The 18,900-nt window shown below is 46.2% G+C and overlaps 1 protein-coding gene across 1 annotated transcript in view; it reads right to left on the bottom strand.

Moving 5' to 3' along the window:
- LRRCC1 (leucine rich repeat and coiled-coil centrosomal protein 1) overlaps window positions 1-18,900 on the bottom strand; it is a 110,318-nt gene that overhangs the window by 49,595 nt on the left and 41,823 nt on the right. Inside the window, exons 11-12 of the mRNA XM_082258515.1 lie at window positions 16,625-16,764; window positions 13,100-13,301 (exon numbers count right to left, since the gene is read on the bottom strand). Of these exons, the coding sequence (XP_082114641.1) occupies window positions 13,100-13,301; window positions 16,625-16,764 (342 nt within the window). The remainder of the gene's footprint in view (window positions 1-13,099; window positions 13,302-16,624; window positions 16,765-18,900) is intronic.

The following is an 18,900-nucleotide window of genomic DNA, read 5'->3' as shown; positions in this document are numbered from 1 at the left end:
GGCAGAAAGAGCTGGGTCATATTTAAATTAGGGGGTGCACAAGTTTAGGCAGGCCTAGGGCAGCACAAAATCTAAATACACCACTACAGGTAAGTGTGTGTTTACTAAAAGTCAGCAGCTACACTTTTTGTAGCTGCTGACTTTTAATAAAACACAAAAATGAGTGAAACTCTGCTTTAAAATAAAAGAGCCATCAGAAGTCCAGAAGCAACCTACCAGTGGACAGAACTGATTTAGTTCTGGAGTTCTGCCTACAACTCCAACTCGCCAAAATCTCCAACCATGTTACTTCCAGTGACTCTCCAGCAGCAAGATTTTGACGCGTTTTCACAGAACACAGGCAGCGTATACACTACAGTTCACAATATAATGAGTGAACATTATTAGTGGGCCTGCTAGTAACCAACAACATGGTTGCCTCCAAGACGGAGACAACTTTTTTCCTCCTTACCCGGTGTTCTGTCAAAATAGCCAGCTCGTCATGTACCGTAGTGCATACGCTGCCGGTGTTCTGTGAAAACAGCCAACTCGTCGAAATCTCCAATTATTACCACCGGAGAGTCTCCGGAAGTGGCGTGGTTGGAATTTTGTCGAGTTTCCAGTTTTCAGCAGAACACTGCCCATAAGTCATTTCTTTTTTTATTTTTCAAAGGGTTTTTTTTGCCAGGCAATTTCTAATTCTACTGACATCTCAAGTAACAAAGTCTGGACAATTAAAGCTGCCAGAAACACTATTGAATGGCCACATGTATGTCCATGATGCAATCACCTCACAATGTCTTTTGGACCTTTCTCTCCACAAAAAATGGGCACACTTGTCACTTATCACTGGTTAAACAGGAAGTATCATCAAAGCTTAAAGCGGAAATACAATGCATCTGAGTGAGCACCACAAACCAAAAACGCTATTTAAATAATTTTTAATATTCAAAAGTTAAAACCACCATCCATCCATGTCTCCATGCTTTATTTTGTTGAGAAATCACTTTGAAAAACATCCCCTAGCATTTCTGGCCGTGGTCATCTTGAGTAAGGGCAGAGAATTAATTTAGCATTTACTTGCTGGAATCCATCTGCCCTTGTCATGCAGGCAGGAGGGTGTGCTTAGCTGAGAACGCCCCTCCACCTCTTCTGAAGGCTCCTGGGATGTATGGCATCATTTGCCTAGGCAAGAAACCAGAAAGTAACTGAAGAAATGTAAAAAAAAAATATATAAAATTAGTCAACGTCGATTAAGAGAGAGAGTAGAGTTTCAGTTTAAAGTGGTTGTAAACCCTTACATTATACTCCATGAAGTGTCTGGCCTCAGGTGATCCACAGATGAAACAAATCCTCCTACATAAGTTGTACCCGTTTATCTGTGGCCCTCAATTCTATACATCTGTTCAAAGTCCAGAATTTATAAAGCTTGTTTGAGCCGTTAGAAAAAAGGGAGTATAGAGCGGACATTACACACTGCAGTGAGAACTCAGAGTTGATTGGAGGGAGAGGAATAAAGCAGCAGACAGAAATGACACTTAGTGCTCTTAACTGAGACAAGTACACACAATAGAGTCATATGCTTTGTTCAAATTTAATTTCTCAGGATTAAACCACTTTAAAATATTTTTCTCTTACGTCCTCCGACAGTCGCCGCCTCTTCATAATCTTCACTAATGGGGTAATTGACCTTTGCTCCGCAGGAGTAGCTAGGCAACAAGATTTGTTAATATCAAAGCTTTTAGCATATCACACCCCTAGGGGGTGGTCCCCTCAGTCAATACCTCCCTGCTTCCAGCATTCTCAACTCAGTTTTCAATTGCCTAGCTTAGGAGTAGCTGGCTGTTCCTGTGCTGGGGCTTTCAGTCTCAGCCTTCTATCCTCTTTTTGATTTTATTTCAAGTATTTTTCTATTTCTTTTACTTAGCTGTTTTTTTCTCAGCATTAGTTTAGTTTTCTTCGGATGAAGATGATCATGCGGAGCTGGGTCTCGGACTGGCCACCCTGGATCCCAGGGCTGAGAGCCAGGGGTTTCCCCTGCCTGCCATCGAGCGTTCAGCTCAGGTTTTCCTGGCACATTGAACGACCCATCCCTGTTCGCTGCAGGGATGCTGCCTGTGAGGTGGCTACCTCACCGGACGCCATTTGCGGTTTCGCACCGCAGTCCACTGCGTCCTGGCTGCGACACTCCCTGTCCTCAAGTACAAAAAATTCAGCCCAGCGCTCACTCCGAATGGGAAGACTGGCGTGCTGCTCTCCTCAGGCAGGGAACTCCAAAGCGGGTACATAGAAAAGAAAGGAAGAGGAGGCGCAAACACCTAGTGCATTACCCGTGGTCAATGTAGCTAATATTTAATAAAAAATGCCAAATGCATACTCACAGACATAAAGATAAAAACATGTTACAAGAATCCACCATGTGTGAACTGGAACAAGTCCTTCAGTCAGGACCGCTAACGCGTTTCGGGGGTCGTGTGGTGTATGTTCTGATCCGACATATGTAAAGCCCTGGTATTAATGAGTTTCTTTCCTAAAATTTTTGAAGAAAATAACAGCGCATATCTGCAGAGTTTGCAAGCAGGCGTGCATCAGGTCCACCAACCCAGAAGAGTGAGACACGTTACATCCATAAAAGTAAGCGGGACTTCTTCAGCGAGGGACCCTTGTTCCAGTTCACACATGGTGGATTCTTGTAACATGTTTTGATCTTTATGTCTGTGAGTATGCATTTGGCATTTTTTATTAAATATTAGCTACATTGACCACGGGTAATGCACTAGGTGTTTGCGCCTCCTCTTCCTTTCTTTTCTATATACTCCCTGTCCTCAGCACAGCGGTTTGGTCGCTAGAGAAGGCTCCCCACGCCACCCGGAATGGTAAGTAAATTTCTATGTGGGGACCTGTCTGTTTGGGTGTCAGTCTGTGACTGTGTGACCCGCATGTCTGTGTAAGTGCTGAGCTCCCTGTCAGATTCCTGTGATAGCCTTTCTGTGGGCTGCGGGGGGGGGGGGGGGCTCTCCCGCTCTGCTGTGTGAGATGTATGGGGCAGACTGGGCTCAGACATGCTGTGCGGCGACCGCTGATGTGGCCCGCCATTTTTTCTCGGCAAACTGTGGTGACCGGCCCTGTGTGGTACAGCGTGGTGTTTTGGCGCCAAACGCCGCCTTTTGGCGGTGATCGCTCCTGCAAGCACATGTCGGCGCCATTTTCTTATTGCCTGGATTCCCTCAGCCGAGCGGCCATGTTTGTGAAGCCTTCATAGGCTATATAGGGCAGTCAGTCATTGCATCACTTCCTTTTTCACTGGAACAGCGATCGGTGGCAGCAGCTGTGTGCTCTCTCCAGGTTTTTACCTTCCTTATCCTGTATTTCCTTGCTCAGTGCTCCTTATCCCTGCGGGGGTCGGTACATACAGTAGTGTGCGGTGGGCTGCGCTCGCCGCAGTGTTAAAGGGCCAGTCCTTTATTTCAGTTGATACTGGGGCATGGATTCTCAGGATTGCAAGTTTCCTCCCACCCTGGTGGGGGGCCAAGGGGGCTGATCTGGCTGCTGTTGTAGCGAACTTGGCTTCTCAGGTGCAGATGCTAATGGCTGATCGATCCGCAAAACGGCCCAGGTTGTCTATTTCCTCTGATTCAGAGGGCGATGGGGCTGCTATGGCTGGAGTGCCCTTCTCAGGGTCTCGTTCATATCTGGACCTTGTGGGGTCTGAGGGGGAGGCTGAGGTAGAAGTAGTTGATACTTCTCCCCCTGGCTCGCCTGAAGAGCTTGCACTCATGGATGAGTTGATTACTTCTATCAAAGAAACACTGCATTTGCAGGATGAACCATGTCCTCCTGCTTTGATGTCCTCTTATGGGACAAAAAGGAAACGCAAATCAGCGCAGGTTTTTCCCTGCCCTGCGGAATTTCAGCGCGCTGTTGATGAGCAATGGCGCAATTTAAAGAAGCCCTTTACTGTGCCAAGTAAGTTTAAGCTGCGTTATCCATTTACACCCACCACTGATGAGCGTTGGTGTGTGCCGCCTCAGGTGGATCACGCGGTGGCAGTTTTGAAGAAATCTACTGCGATTCCTGCTGAGGATACCCCGGTGTTCCGGGACCCTATGGACAGGAGATTGGAGTCTCTGGCCCGTCATACTTATACGGTTGCTGGTTCTATGCTGAAGCCTATTTTTGCTTCCATTATGGCAGCCCAAGCTATTGCGGATTGGACGCAGGTGCTCAGGCGCACCCTGGTGGCTGACTCTGCTCCGCCGACGTTGGCTATGGTAGATCAAATTCATCAGGGTGTCATGTATTTGTGCGATGCGGACTTGGATTTAGTCCCTTTGGCTGCATGCCTCTCCAGTGTAGCGGTGTTGAACCGTCGCCTGATATGGCTGAAATGTTGGTCGGTTGACCAATCCTCTCGCAAGACTCTAGCTAATCTTCCCTACGCGGGATCTCGTCTTTTTGGTGAATCTTTGGATACTCTGATAAAGGGAATTTCCGGGGGTAAGAGCACTCTCTTACCCAAAACTCACAAGAATAAGTTTGTTCGCGGTAAGAAGAATACCTCGCTTAGGCCCTCTCAGGGGTCCTTTCGTGCCTTTCGGTCGCAATACAAGGGCAAGCCCTTCAAGGGCCAAGGCTCCCAGAAGAAGCCGTGGGCAGGTAAGCAGAAGTCCGGCCAGTCCGGGTCCGCTGCCCATGCCAATTCGGCCTGAAGGGGCGCCCTCACCCGGTTCTGGGGTGGGGGGACGTTTGCTCGGTTTTCTTCAACCCTGGCTGGCCCGCATTCGGGACAGGTGGGTTCAGAAAATCGTTCGATCTGGATACAAGATCGAGTTTCTCTCTCGGCCGGCGAGCAGATTTTTTCCCTCAAATCTTCAGCTGTCTCCAGAGCGTTTGCAGGATCTGCACCTGGCGGTGCGGGACCTGCGGCCCCAGGGAGTGGTGGTTCCGGTGCCTCATCGGGACAGATTTCGGGGGTTCTACTCCAATCTGTTCACTGTGCCCAGAAAGGAGGGCAAGGTACGTCCGATTCTGGACTTGAAAGCTCTGAACCGTTTTGTGCGGGTTCGCAAGTTCCGCATGGAATCCCTACGCTCAGTGGTGGCTGCCCTGAGTCCGGGGGAATTCATGGCCTCCTTCGATCTGAAGGATGCGTACCTTCACATCCCCATTTTCGAGGGTCACCAGAGGTACCTTCGATTCGCCATTGCGGAGGATCATTACCAATTCGTGGCGTTACCCTTCGGTCTCGCTTCGGCTCCGCGGGTTTTCACCAAGGTGCTTGCGCCGGTCCTGGCCTTATTGAGAGCCCAGGGCGTCTCTGTCTTGGGATATCTGGACGATATCTTGCTTCGGTCTGCGACCAGTCAGGGCCTGGTGAACGACCTGTCCACCACGATGCAGACTCTGCAGGAGTTTGGTTGGACGGTAAATTTTCCAAAATCAACGTTGTGTCCGTCGGTTCGTCTTCCCTACCTTGGGATGATCCTGGACTCTGGTCAAGCGAAGGTCTTCCTGCCGGAAGACAAGCTCCGGACACTTCAGGATGAGGTCAGGTCCCTCAGGGACACTCAGTGCTCGTCCCTCTGGACATGTATGAGATGTCTAGGTCTAATGGTCTCGGCTTTCGAGGCGATTCCCTTCGCCCAGTTTCACACGCGGGGTCTTCAGGCGGATATCTTGGCCAAGTGGGACGGGCGTCCGCAATCTCTGGATCGGCAGCTTTCGTTGAGCCGCCACACCCGAAGGGGTCTTTTGTGGTGGCTCCAGTCCCCGGCGGTATCGGGGGGCAAGTCCTTTCGTCCCTTGTCGTGGACGGTGATCACCACGGATGCCAGCCTGTCGGGCTGGGGTGGTGTTCTGTCCGCCCAGGGAACTTGGTCGGAGGAGGAATCCTCCCTTCCGATCAACATTCTGGAATTGCGAGCGATAAAACTTTGCCTTCTGCATTGGTCGGAACGGCTTCAGGGCCGTCCGGTTCGGGTTCAGACGGACAATGCCACAGCGGTGGCCTACATCAACCATCAAGGGGGCACCAGGAGTGCCCGTGCTGCTCAGGAAGTAAACGGCATTCTGTCGTGGGCCGAGACGCACGTCCCAGCGATAACGGCTGTGCACATTCCGGGGGTGGAGAACTGGCAGGCGGACTATCTGAGTCGCCAGACCCTAGACCAGGGAGAATGGTCCCTTCACCCGGATGTCTTCCAGAAGTTGTGCGCGAAGTGGGGTCTTCCGGATGTGGACCTGTTCGCGTCTCGTCTGAACAACAAGGTGGAAAGGTTCGTGGCAAGGACACGCGATCCTCAGGCAGACGCCTCAGACGCGTTAGTGGCGCCCTGGCATCAGTATCGTCTGATGTATGCCTTTCCACCGATTCAGCTGCTGTCCAGGCTGCTTCGCAGATTGGCCTCGGAACCGCACGCGGTGATTCTGGTGGCACCGGACTGGCCTCGCCGGTCTTGGTACGCAGACCTCGTAAATCTGGCAGTCGACGCTCCGTGGCGCCTGCCGCTTCGGGAAGACCTTCTGTCTCAAGGGCCGATATTCCATCCTGCTTTACAGTCTCTGGCTTTAAACGGCCTGGCTGTTGAAAGCCAGGTCCTGAAGGATAGGGGTCTCTCCCCTGAGGTCATTCCCACTTTGATCAGGGCTAGAAAAGCCTCTTCGGGAAAAATTTACTACCGTACTTGGAAGGCGTACTTTGCCTGGTGTGGGTCCAGGGGGTATTCCCCTCGCTCATACTCGGTGTCGAGAGTGTTGGCCTTCCTCCAAACTGGAGTGGACCAGCGTTTGGCGCTGGCCACAATTAAGGGTCAGATTTCTGCGCTGGCCGTTCTTTTTCAACGCCCTGTGGCGTCAAATTCATTGGTTAGCACCTTTGTTCAGGGGGTGCGACATTTGGCCCCTCCTAGGAGGGAACCTCTGCCTCCATGGGACTTGAACTTGGTTCTGTCCGTGTTACAACAGGCTCCCTTTGAAAAGATCAGGGAGATCTCGTTGTCTCTGTTGTCCAAGAAGGTTGCCTTTTTGGTAGTGATCACTTCGGCTCGCAGGGTGTCGGAGCTGGCGGCTTTGTCCTGCAACTCTACCTGGTGATCCACAAGGATAAGGTGGTCCTGCGACCTAACCCATCTTTTCTTCCGAAAAGGATCTCGGAATTTCACCTAAATTAAGACATAGACTTCGCGCAGAGCGAAGGCAAGACAAAGCATCCGAAGGAGGTTGCCTTGCATTCCTTGGATGTTGTCCGGGCGATCAGGGTTTACCTGTCATCCACTAAATCTTTTCGCAAGTCGGATTCCCTCTTTGTCCTTCCTGAGGGACCTCGGAAGGGCATGGCGGCGTCGGCTGCGACCATCGCCAAATGGATCAGACAGATCATTGAGCAAGCCTATGCCTTGAAGGGGAAGGTTCCTCCCTTCCCTGTGAAGGCACACTCTACCAGATCTTTGAGTACGTCTTGGGCTTACCGTCATCAGGCTTCTGTGGCCCAGGTGTGTAAGGCGGCGACTTGGTCGTCCGTTCACACCTTCTCAAAATTCTATAAGGTGGATGTTCAGGCATCGGCAGATGCTTCCTTTGGCCGTAAAGTTCTTAGTGCGGCAGTGCTTTAGGGTCCCTTGTTTGGGCCCTTGGCTGTTGGGGTGTTTTTACCCCTGGGTTACTTGTTCTTCCTGGGTTGTTGCTCCTGTTGAGCACATTTTCCTGTTGCCAGGTTGGTTCTCTTACTTTGGTAAGGTTCCTTTCTCTGATGTGGGTACTGCGTTGCTTTATGCGCGGCTGCGTTTTTTTCCCACCCCTCATGTCTACACTGCTTTGGGACGTCCCCATTAGTGAAGATTATAAAGAGGCGGCGACTGTCGGAGGACGTAAGAGAAAACTGAATTTTTGTAAAATCTTACCGTAAAATTCCTTTCTCTGAGTCCTCCGACAGTCGCCGCCCCCGCCCCTCTTTTGGGGTTTGTTTATGTACTCTACTGCTATGCTACTGAAACTGAGTTGAGAATGCTGGAAGCAGGGAGGTATTGACTGAGGGGACCACCCCCTAGGGGTGTGATAGGCTAAAAGCTTTGATATTAACAAATCTTGTTGCCTAGCTACTCCTGCGGAGCAAAAGGTCAATTACCCCATTAGTGAAGATTATGAAGAGGCGGCGACTGTCGGAGGACTCAGAGAAAGGAATTTTACGGTAAGATTTTACAAAAATTCAGTTTTGTTGAATCCGCCAGGGGACCATGTGCAAGTAGCACTTGGTCACACTCTGATTTGTGGCCGTGGTATGCAATAAAAGCATACCTTTATGTCTGTTTGTGTTGGCTGTAAGCTCCTCCCCAGGTGGAAGCCCAATATATAGGCATTCCTATGGGGGAAACTAAAGCACAGTACCGTTGCTACTACCTCCTCTTCATTCTTAGAGGGGATGTGTGCCCCTTTCTTCCTACTAACCATTTCCCGGGGAGGAGGGGGTTGGGGCAAACCACTACTTTGTTCCCTGGGGGACAAGAGGGAACAAAGGAAGTTTATGGTGAGAAGTCTTCTTTAACCACTTGCAGGCCGCCCTACAGCACTTTAACTGCTACCGGGTGGCAGCTGTGGGCAGAATCAAGTAAAAATACGCGATTATGATAATTCCCAGCAGAAGCTAATCTGCAAGTCCCGCTGACTTTATGTTCTCTGGCTCTCGCTGATGAACAACTGAGATATGCAAGATATGTAAACAAGGCATATCTCAGTTGGGAGGAAGGGGTGATCCGGTTTCTCTGCAAAGATAAGGATCACTTTACTCCCCTAGTTAAAGCAGCACACAGTAAACACAAAGACACTGGCTAGGCACACAGTTAACCCTTTGATCACCCTAGATAATTAACCCCCTCCCAGCCAGTGTCTTTAGTACAGTGTATGTTTTTAGCGCTAATCACTGTATTAGTGTCACTGGTTCCCAAAAAGTGTCAGTTAGTGTCCGACAGTCCGGTCCCACTATAAGTCACTGATTTCCGCCATTACAAAAAATAAATAAATAAATAAAAATGCCATAAATACATCCCATGGTTTGTAGACGCTATAACATTAGCGCAAACCAATCAATATATGCACATTGGTATTTTTTTTTTCACCAAAAATCATGTAGAAGAAAACAAATTGGCCAACATTTATAAAGATATTCGATTTTTAAAATTTTTTTGGATATGTAAAAAATATTTCTTTTTTTCAAAATTGTCATTTTTTTTGTTTATAGCGCAAAAAAAAAAAAAAAAAAGTGGTGATCAAATACCACTAAAATAAAGCTCTATTTGTGAGAAAAAAAAAATACATGCATTTTATTACAGTGTCGTACGACCACGCAATTGTGAGTTAAAGTAATGCAGTGCTGGATAGCAAAAAGTGGCCTGGTCATGAAGGGGGGTAAATCTTCTGGAGGTCAAGTGGTTAATTAAAGCATGCAATTTCTGACATTGGCTTATCAAGCAGAAATAATAGCAATCAGTTTAGTAGGTTTTCTAACATGTCCGGGCAAACATTTACCACGGAGGAGAACAAATGTTTATTACTGTTAGGGTCGCTCCAAAGAAAATAGATGATTGCCTCATCCAGCCATTAACAGATTGAGAGAAATTCATCTAAATGTCAGTTAAAACCTTTTGCACCACATCTTCTATGCTTCTATCATTCTAACGGATCTATATATTCCAACACTACACAATCTGATAGCAATGGAACAATCTTATCGATGGCAAGGGGCAACATACTGTAAATGGGTCCCATTTAACAGTGATAAATGAAACAAAACCCTGAGTGCTACTTAACCCCTCCCACTACATGCACTGCATAAGATTAGACCTTAGAAATACAAGTGGCTCTGGTATGATATAGGCAGACAAAAAAAGAACTCTCCAACTCCAGCATTGATCTCTTATCATTTTAGCAGCCACAACATAACATGGGAACATAACATGCTACATATAATTCAACAATTAATAACAAAGGACATAAAATTAGCTATTCTGACATGTACATTTTTTTTAACTTGAAACTATTATTTTGTTTTCTTTATCATGTTACAGATGATAACAAAGTAGTCAACAAAACTGTTCATAACAATCACAGAATAAATCTGATAAAGGTACTTGTACATCAACAATTGTATAGTTAAGTACAATGGCATTCACGTCGGTCTAATGGCCAGAATACACGATAAGAATATCGGACGAAAATTTCCGTTCAGCGAGCGATCGGCCGATATTCTACTTGTTAATGTCCAGCCATCAATGAGCGATATCGATATTGTGAACGAAAAATACCGTTTGAAAAACCCAAAAAATTCTGTCGTCTCGTTTGCGAAATAACGATATTCTATACGTTGATGTTGAGGTTGTCAGCTTAACCTTATCACGCATGTCCGTGAGGATTACGTATCTAATCGATTGGTCTGTAACTTTTTTTTTGGATCGTTGATGTTGGCAACGTTTTCGACCGACGAACAATGTTTCGATAGTCGGCGGGCACCGGTCGGGCGATATTCGGGCCGTGTATGTTGGCAACGTTTTCGACCGACAAATACTTTTTCAAAAGTCGGTGGTCGAATGATCGGGCGATATTCTAATCGTGTATTCACACCATAAGCTAGAACACAGAATAGTAGTTCCTCAGCAGTGGGTGCAAAGGAAAATTCAGACACGAGTTCTAAGGAATGCAAGTTAGAAGTTTTTTCAGGTAACCGTATCCTTTGTGTGCTGTAATTGATGCCGAGTTGAAAGCTTTCTCAGCAAGTTTGGGATAGTCTCAGTGTAGATGCTATCGTCTCTATTTAAGAAGGATGGAAATAAGTATTAACTATAGCTCAGGTTTTTGTATCCCTTGGTATGTCCGGCCGCAGGACCAAAGTGAAGAGCTGTAGAGACTTTATGTGATGTCCAGACTGCTATTGGAGTTTCTGAGCCAGTGCGCCCAAAGTGTAAAGAATTTTGGTAGGCTGTAGTGAGCCTTTGCAAACATGTATTCCATATGCATGTTTTGGGACATGTAACATTTTTATTTTTTATTTTTTTGGGCTCAAAACAGTGGATGTATAGAATAAGACATTTTATTTTTAAATCATGGGTTAGTGCTGTACCCCTATATCAAAGAGTTCTGTGTAGACAGCACTCTGGAGATCTGGACCACCGCTGTCAGAGTACCTCGGTTCAGATCTCCAGCAGTCCGATACCCTCACTGTACAGTGCTCCAATCACCAACAATCACGTTCCCTGAGCAGGATTAATGAATGGAGCACTGTGAAGGGGGCAGGTAAGCCTGCTGGACATTTAGGCAGCTGTTCTCTGTGTGAAAGCAGTGGTTTTGATCCCCGGCCTGCTGCCAGCATAAGGCAGCCAACACCTAAAAAAAAAAAAAAAAAAAAAAAAAAAAAAAGACCTACATATACCTTACTTTTTTTGGCAGACAGATTGCATCAAAGAAAATTGGATTTTTGTCTTACCGTAAAATCCTTTTCTCTGAAGTTCATTGATGGATAGTCTCTGTTCTTCATAACAGTAGGGTTATACTGCCCCCTACAGGAGTAGGACACTAGACAGAAAAAAGTTCTGGCTACGCCAATGGGCAGTCCTATTCTCTGCTATAGGATTTCAGTTTTGTAACAAAGTGTCAGAGAAAACAATACCAACCCAACTCAAAAAAGAGGGTCGGGTACTGTGTCCGTCAATGAAATTCAGCAAAAAGGATTTTACGCTAAGACAAAAATCCAATTTTCTCTATCGTTCATTGACAGACACAGTCTCTGTTCTTCATAGCAGAAGGGAAGTCTCAAAGCAGTGCCATAAAAATAAGGGGTGGAAACCGCAGAAAATAATTCCCCAAGGCTGAATCACAGCCAACCAGGCAACATAGGACTCATCAGAACAAACAGATGAGACCCACTTGAAAAAACAGTAAACACCCTCAAGGGAGACTAAAACACCCTTAAACAGCAGCCTGCAAAACTTTGCGGCCAAAGGACATACATCCACCTTGTAAAACCTCGGGAAGGTATGAACAGACAACCAGGTAGCCGCCTTGCAAACCTGAACCACAGATGCCTGATGGCGAAAAGCCCAGGAAGCACTAAGCGCCTCAATACACCCTGATTGCCCAAACCACATCCAAAGAATGCATCCTATAGCAGAGAGAGGGAGTATACCTCCTGGAACTGCTCATAGGCATAGCCAGAACCTTTTTTTTCTGCCTAGTGTCCTAACTCCTGTAGGGGACAGTAAAACCCTACTGTTACGAAGAACAGAGACTGCGTCCGTCAATAAACGATAGAGAAATAAAAGATATGAGTTCAAACTAGAGTTTTAAAATGGTAGTAAACGCTGTACTACCACTTGTACCTACAGGCAAGCCTATAATAAGGCTTACTTGTAGGTATTGTGAATATCTCCTAAACTTGCACTGTTTAGGGAGATATTCAGAGTGCATGCAGCCAATGACCTCACAGGGGCATGCACTCTGAAGGTCCGGCTTACAGTTGCGGACCTTCAGAGCCCATGTGTGGGAGTGACGCCCCCGGCTACCCGTGCAGCTGGAGGCCATGTACCTGGAAGAAACACAGGGGGGGGGGGGGGGGGGGAGATGTCAGCCATCTCAGCTGTGACATTGTGGCACTGGAGGGCTTCGTTCTCAGGTAAGTCTATCATAATGTGCTAGTATGTGATGCACACTAGCACATTAGGACATTGCCTTGCAGGGAATTTTTTTTTTAATCACCTGCAGTTTACAACCACTACAACCACAAGCCGAAAGTAGGGTAGCCAGTCTGACAGAAACCAGACTTCTGTTGAAGGAGCATGACCAAAAAAGGTTTCCCGATCAGATCCCGATCAGCACTCTCAGCCAATTGCCGAGAGCGCTGATGGGAGTGTCTTGGAGTCCCCCGACAGAACACGATAGCACTGCAGTGGAGATCGCTGTACTAACATTGCGTAGTTAGTACAGCGGCTCCTCCTGAGCTGTTCGTTTTTTTTTTCTTTAAGCCCTGCTGGCTTGAATGAAAAAAAAAAAAAAAATTAGTACTGTATGGATGAGCTAATCAAGACATAAAGGTTTAAATTTTTTCAGTCAGGTGCTTAAATTTCACACACTGCAGTACCTCTTTAAATCTTCCTGCTTCGATAACCAGAGCAGCACGAAATTCATCTTCTAAATCAGCATACTGCTGTGTCAGCACGCTGATCTTCTCTTGGAACGCTTTGATCTGCTGGTTATGACGCTGCTCTTCTCTGGACACTTCCTTGGCCACAGCTTCCTGGAATTCAGGCCCATTTAATGGCACTCTTGTCTCCAGCTCCATTCTGACAATGACAGACAGACATTGTAAAAGTGCACTACAGCTTGTGCATACAAGGCAAGGCAATCTCTTGAAAACAGAAAAAGCCTCAGGTGACTTTAGTATCGCAAATGAAATAGCTGATTGCATAACTAAGTTATATCACACTTTTATTCAGCTTCATGGCCTTTTCATGTGACCGAACAGCTAAGAAAGAAAGCCAATCACCTTTTACATATAAGACAACAATTGTGACATCGTAAACTGATCATGCAGTATCCCATCCTTGCAAATCATTTTTTGCAATGTTTCACCAGTGATAACGAATGAGTGTAGTGAACAAGTACAAATGTTTATAGGTTATACAAATAAACCTATAACATCAGATATTAAAGGAAAATAGAGGCTTCCATCAAGTCTTCACTCTGGCAGATAGTGAGGGCCAGGGGGTAAGGCTAGTCATTTACACCATGGAGCTGGTTTATACTTGCATACCAAAGTATCCTGGGTGTTGGGGCTCCAATTATATTCAGCAGAAAAGCTGGACTGACATAAGGACACCAGCATGCTTCCACACACCAATGTTCTAAGTAGAAAAAAAAAACAAAAACAGCCACCTCTACATATATTGTCACGTGTTTTGTCAAGTACCCTAAAGCCTGAGGGCTCCAATATGTATATTTTGATATTTTTTAGCAGTGTCAATGGCGGGCTGGCTGGCTGTGTGTAAGTGAGGGGGGGTCAGGAAATATCAAAACCTCCATATTAGAACTCCTAGGATTTGTGGGTCCTGCAATACTTGGCAAGACAAGTAAAGATATACCTAAAAGTGGCAGTAGTTTATGTTTAGAACGTTTTCATAACTGACAGGAAGAGAAAGAGGAAGTTCAGGAACTGTCAATAGAGGTCAACCGCTCCATAGGTTTCAAAAACATGGCCGCCGTGTGAGAGCAATGGGAAACAAATAAATGCCTGCAAGACTACACAAACATGGCCGCCGATTATACAGCAGTCATCCACAGCAAAATGGATGCTACACATGAGTCCCTTGGACAGTAAGGGGGTGACCCCGCTAAGGACCCCCACCAAGACCATCCCCCACAAAAACCAAGTTTTGCAGATCCGGCGGTGCACCCCCCAGCACCCGCTCGACACCCCCAAACAGAAAAACCGTCATGGCCGCCCCCCGGAGGGGGGGGGAGCTAGGTGTGGGTGAATAGAGGGTGGTCCGCAGAGGGACCCCGATAGTGAGGGGGAGCGACATGAGGGAAGGAAGGGTACTCGGGGATCCGACCAACCCAGGGAGGAGCCCACGTCCACCCCGAAAAACCACAAGAAGGGTGGGGGAACACAACTCCCCCCACCTTGGGACCGGGCGGGCGCCGCTCCAGGCAGACCATCGAACCATCTTGGAATGGGGGTGCTGTGGGCCAGAGGCTCGCTCTGACTCAGGTCGTGACAAGGGCTATGCGTCCTCGCGAGGTGTTTAACTTGTCGGCCAACCCCCGTCCAGTGGGACTATGTCGCGGCGAACCTAATGCGGAGCTAAGGTCGGGTTGCGCTCGCTGACCAGACTGGGTAGACTGTAAGGAACTAGGATATCCAGTCCGGCAGTTGATGGTAGTTCTCACAGGAACCAAATTGATTGTAGTTCTCACAGGAAAAGAAAATAAAATAAAAAAAAATCAGTTTAAAAAAGGAAAAAATGCTAGGACCAAAGATCCCAGCAAGGAACTAGGTCTTTACCTGACTAGGCAGAAAAAAAAAAACTGAGGCCCTAAAGCAGGAAGTGGGAGTAAACCCCCTGGGACTGCCCTATAGGACTAGTGTCCTACTTTTGTAGGGGGCAGCATAAACCCAAGGGTCAAGAAGATCTGGAGCGGTGTCCGTCAATGAACGAAAGAGAAACAATATCTTTTACTTTATCCTATATAACATTCCCAATAATAAAAAAAAAATGTAAAATCTAATTCTTTAATCATTTTAGGCCAATTTGTATTTTGCAACATATTTTTGGAAAAAAAAAGTGTACAAGTACATTGATTGGTTTGCACAAAAGTTATCGTGTCTACAAACTAGGGAAAAAGATTTTTCATATTTCTTTATTTTTTACTGGTAATGGCGGCAATCACCGATTTTTAGCGGGACTGCGACGTTGAGGCGGACAGATCGGACACCTAACTGCAATTTTTGGCACTTTTGGTGGGACCAGTGACATTACTACAGTAATCAGTGCTAAAAATATGCAGTTACTGTACTGACACTGGCAGGGAAGGGGTTAACACCAGGGGTGAGCAAAGGGTCAAATGTGTCCCTAGGGGGCGCTAATTGTGGGGGGGGGGGGGTGGGCTTGCTGCATGAAGACAGAAGAGGAACACAGGATCCCTCAGTTCATAACTGACAGAACAGCGGTCTGCCGGGTTTACAACTGCAGACTGCCGTTCTGTCTCCACGGCAATCGCGTCCACTGGACCCGCTGATTAGCTTCCCCCGTGGCGAATGGGCACGCGCACCCCCGCTAATGGTCCTGCAAAGCATCGTACAGGTACGTCGTTTTGCAGGACAGAGCTGACCTGCTGCAGTAAACCTACGGCGGTTGGTCGGCAAGCGGTTAAAACCTTTATCCTAAGCGGGAAAAACTATTTGCTGTAACTGCTTATAAAGTATTAGCTGGAGTTTGGCTTCAATTTGTTAGTGTATTTAAATATGCCAGTGAATCCAAAACACTTCCCTTTCCCAGACTGACAATGCTGCTGTACAGAGGGGTTTGTATGTGCTTCTTTTTCCAGAACAGGGCACTCTAATACAGGTGGTGTGTTAATGGCCAGATCATCAGGTGAAAACAGAAGGGGAAAAGAAAAATAATGCAGCCACCACATCTAATGATTGGTAGGCTGCATTATATTAAATTTTTGGTTTTAATGTCGCTTATGTTTTGGCAAGTAGACTAATCTCTCAAACTAGAAAATTGTACTGGAATCACATCTAAAACGCCTAGATGTCATATCAATTTAATAAAAACAATATTACTGAAACATTTAACTGTAGATATTAATTTCATAGGGACTTATAATCTAACGATCCCTCCAAATCTGAACCTAAATAAATTTGATATAAACCTGGTTATTTAGATTCATGGTGCAGAATGTTTATTTCACTTATAAATACATTTAAATGAAATGAGAATAACCAGGCAACATTTTCAAGTTAACATCCAGCTTCTAAACTGGCCTCTCCCGGCAAGAGAATAAACTGATGAGAACAGTGGATGCTAGACTGTTTCATGTCTGAGTATTTATAAGCTTTATAAGCTGGTGAGGAGATGTGCTGGTGACAAATTAGAAGTACCTGTGTGACTGCTCCCTTGATGTAAGCAGTTCATGGAGCTGTTGGACTTTGTCTTTGTGCTGACGCACAGATCCTCGAAGCAACTCAATTTCTCTCTGGGAGGCAGTTACTTTGCGTTCAGCTTCCTGCATGTGTTTCATCTGCATTCAAGGAAATTCATTTCTTTTAGATTAAGATGCAGTGCAAAATAACATTACTGCTTTTTGTTTATGTCTGCTCACACAGCCAATCAATAGGACAGAAAAAAATCAATTTAAAGAGAGGACTACGTTTTTTTAACATAAAAAAGGTCTTTATCTGATAAAAAGCCAATCAGCATATCCTATAACTTGGTCTATGTAGAATAGCTGTTGAGATAAAGTAAAGTGAGGAAAACCAGGCAATTCACACCAACACAACATAGCTCGTTTCTTAAAAATTAGTGATATCCGCCAACATTAGTTGTGCTTGGGGAAAGGTTAGTGCCTCTGTCTGCTGCCACCACTGAGATTGCTACCCACTTCCCGTGTGATCTTACTGAAGTGAGCTGAATGCTTGGCTGTCATGCCAATCCAACAGTGAGTTCTGCAGTTTTTAGGTCAGGCACTTGAGTTATAAATACAGCTCAGAAGGTTTGCCTTACAGTGATACTAGGCAGAACATTTTTTTTTTTTTTATTACCTTTTAACCCCGCCCCCTCATACTTACCTGGGCCTGATCCAGCAAGGTGCACGAGAGCAGAGACTCTCCTGACTCTCTCCCTCCCTATTGGTTCAGTCATAGCAGCAGGAGCTGGAAGGTAATATAACAGCAGGAACGCACAACGCAGCCACATTTCCGGTGTGGCGGTGCTGGCGTGTGTTCCAGCAGCAACAACAGCAATAGAAATGCAGGCAAGAACTTGTTTTACCAAATAAATTAAACTGATTTAGACTGTAAATGCTAACTAATACCAAGAGGATTGGGGCAGTATAAGCTAGACACGGATTTGACACTTTTCAAATAGAAACACTAAGTATAGATACATAAATGTGGATCCATGTAGGCATGTGCATTAACATGCATCCACCCAGGCTTACAAACTGATCTGTCCCCTTGATATGCGACACTTAATTTGGTTTATAAAGTTTATTGGGGCGAGCCTAGCTCATGTGGTCCTGGTGGCATATTTCACATTTTATGATATTTTATATATGGTTTTTAGAACTGCATGCATTGAGAACATGTTGGCTAACATGGTTTTATCATTGTCTCAATGTTTTATGTACTGTATGAAAGGGCTTAATAACACCCAGAGGGCGTGTTGGAGATGCCCACATTAGATAATGTGCCATGTAATTTTGCTATATAAAAGAGGGGTGCAAGCAACAGTCTGAGGAAGAGGCTAGTCCTCGAAAAGCTTTAGCTTATTGGATCTTCACCTCCTGCCACATGGTATGATGAGCTTTGATGCAATTGTCATTTTGGGAGTATAATACTTACCACATTTTAAATAAATAAAGCTATGGTTTTAGGATAATGCACTAGGTTGGTGCGCCCTTTCTTCTTTGTGGTTCCAGTTGTTCTAGACTCCCTGTCTAATGAGGGCAGCAAGACAAGACTTATCCAAATTAAACCAGGATGGAAACATGGAAACATACTTATTCTGAGCGGGTCCTCTCCCAAGCAGAGGGAAATGTGTTATGAAGGAACAGAAGGTGGGGCTGAAACCTGCTATCTCTGTCAGTAGATGCAGACAGCGGGGTTAGGGAGCGAGCCTGCACCAGTGCCCCCACAGAAAACTGTGTGCTACACAGTGAAGGAGAGGAGTGGGGAACACAGTGGAGGAGAGGAGCCAGGAGTGCAGACGGGGACCCGGGATGAAGCGGTTTGGGGCTATTCCATTGCACAGAGCAAGCAAGTATATACCCGTTTGTTATTTATTTGTTACTACTTGCCGCCCTTAGGATGTCCATGGACGTCCTCGGGTTTCAGTAGTTATATTGGGATGATGTCTGCACCTACAGGGATCATCCAGGTATGGATCTTTTCAGCTGGCGATTCCCTTTCCATCCTTGTGGTCCCAACTGCCTTGAGATTTTTCACAAGCTCCTCCTGTGTAGTTCTGGGCTGATCCCTCCCTTTTCTCATAATCATCCTTAACCCATAAGGCGGAATTTTGCATGGAGCTCCAGGCAGAAGGCAATTGATGGTTATTTTGTATTTCTTCCATTTGAGAATAACCACACCAACAGTTGTCTCCATCTCACCAAGCTTCTTGCTGATGGTCTTGTAGCCCATTCCAGCCTTATGCAGGT

Source organism: Pelophylax lessonae (assembly GCF_965119305.1).
Source record: "Pelophylax lessonae genome assembly, chromosome: 5".
Lineage (NCBI taxonomy): Eukaryota > Metazoa > Chordata > Amphibia > Anura > Ranidae > Pelophylax > Pelophylax lessonae.
This window is presented reverse-complemented; position numbering and strand designations above follow the sequence as displayed.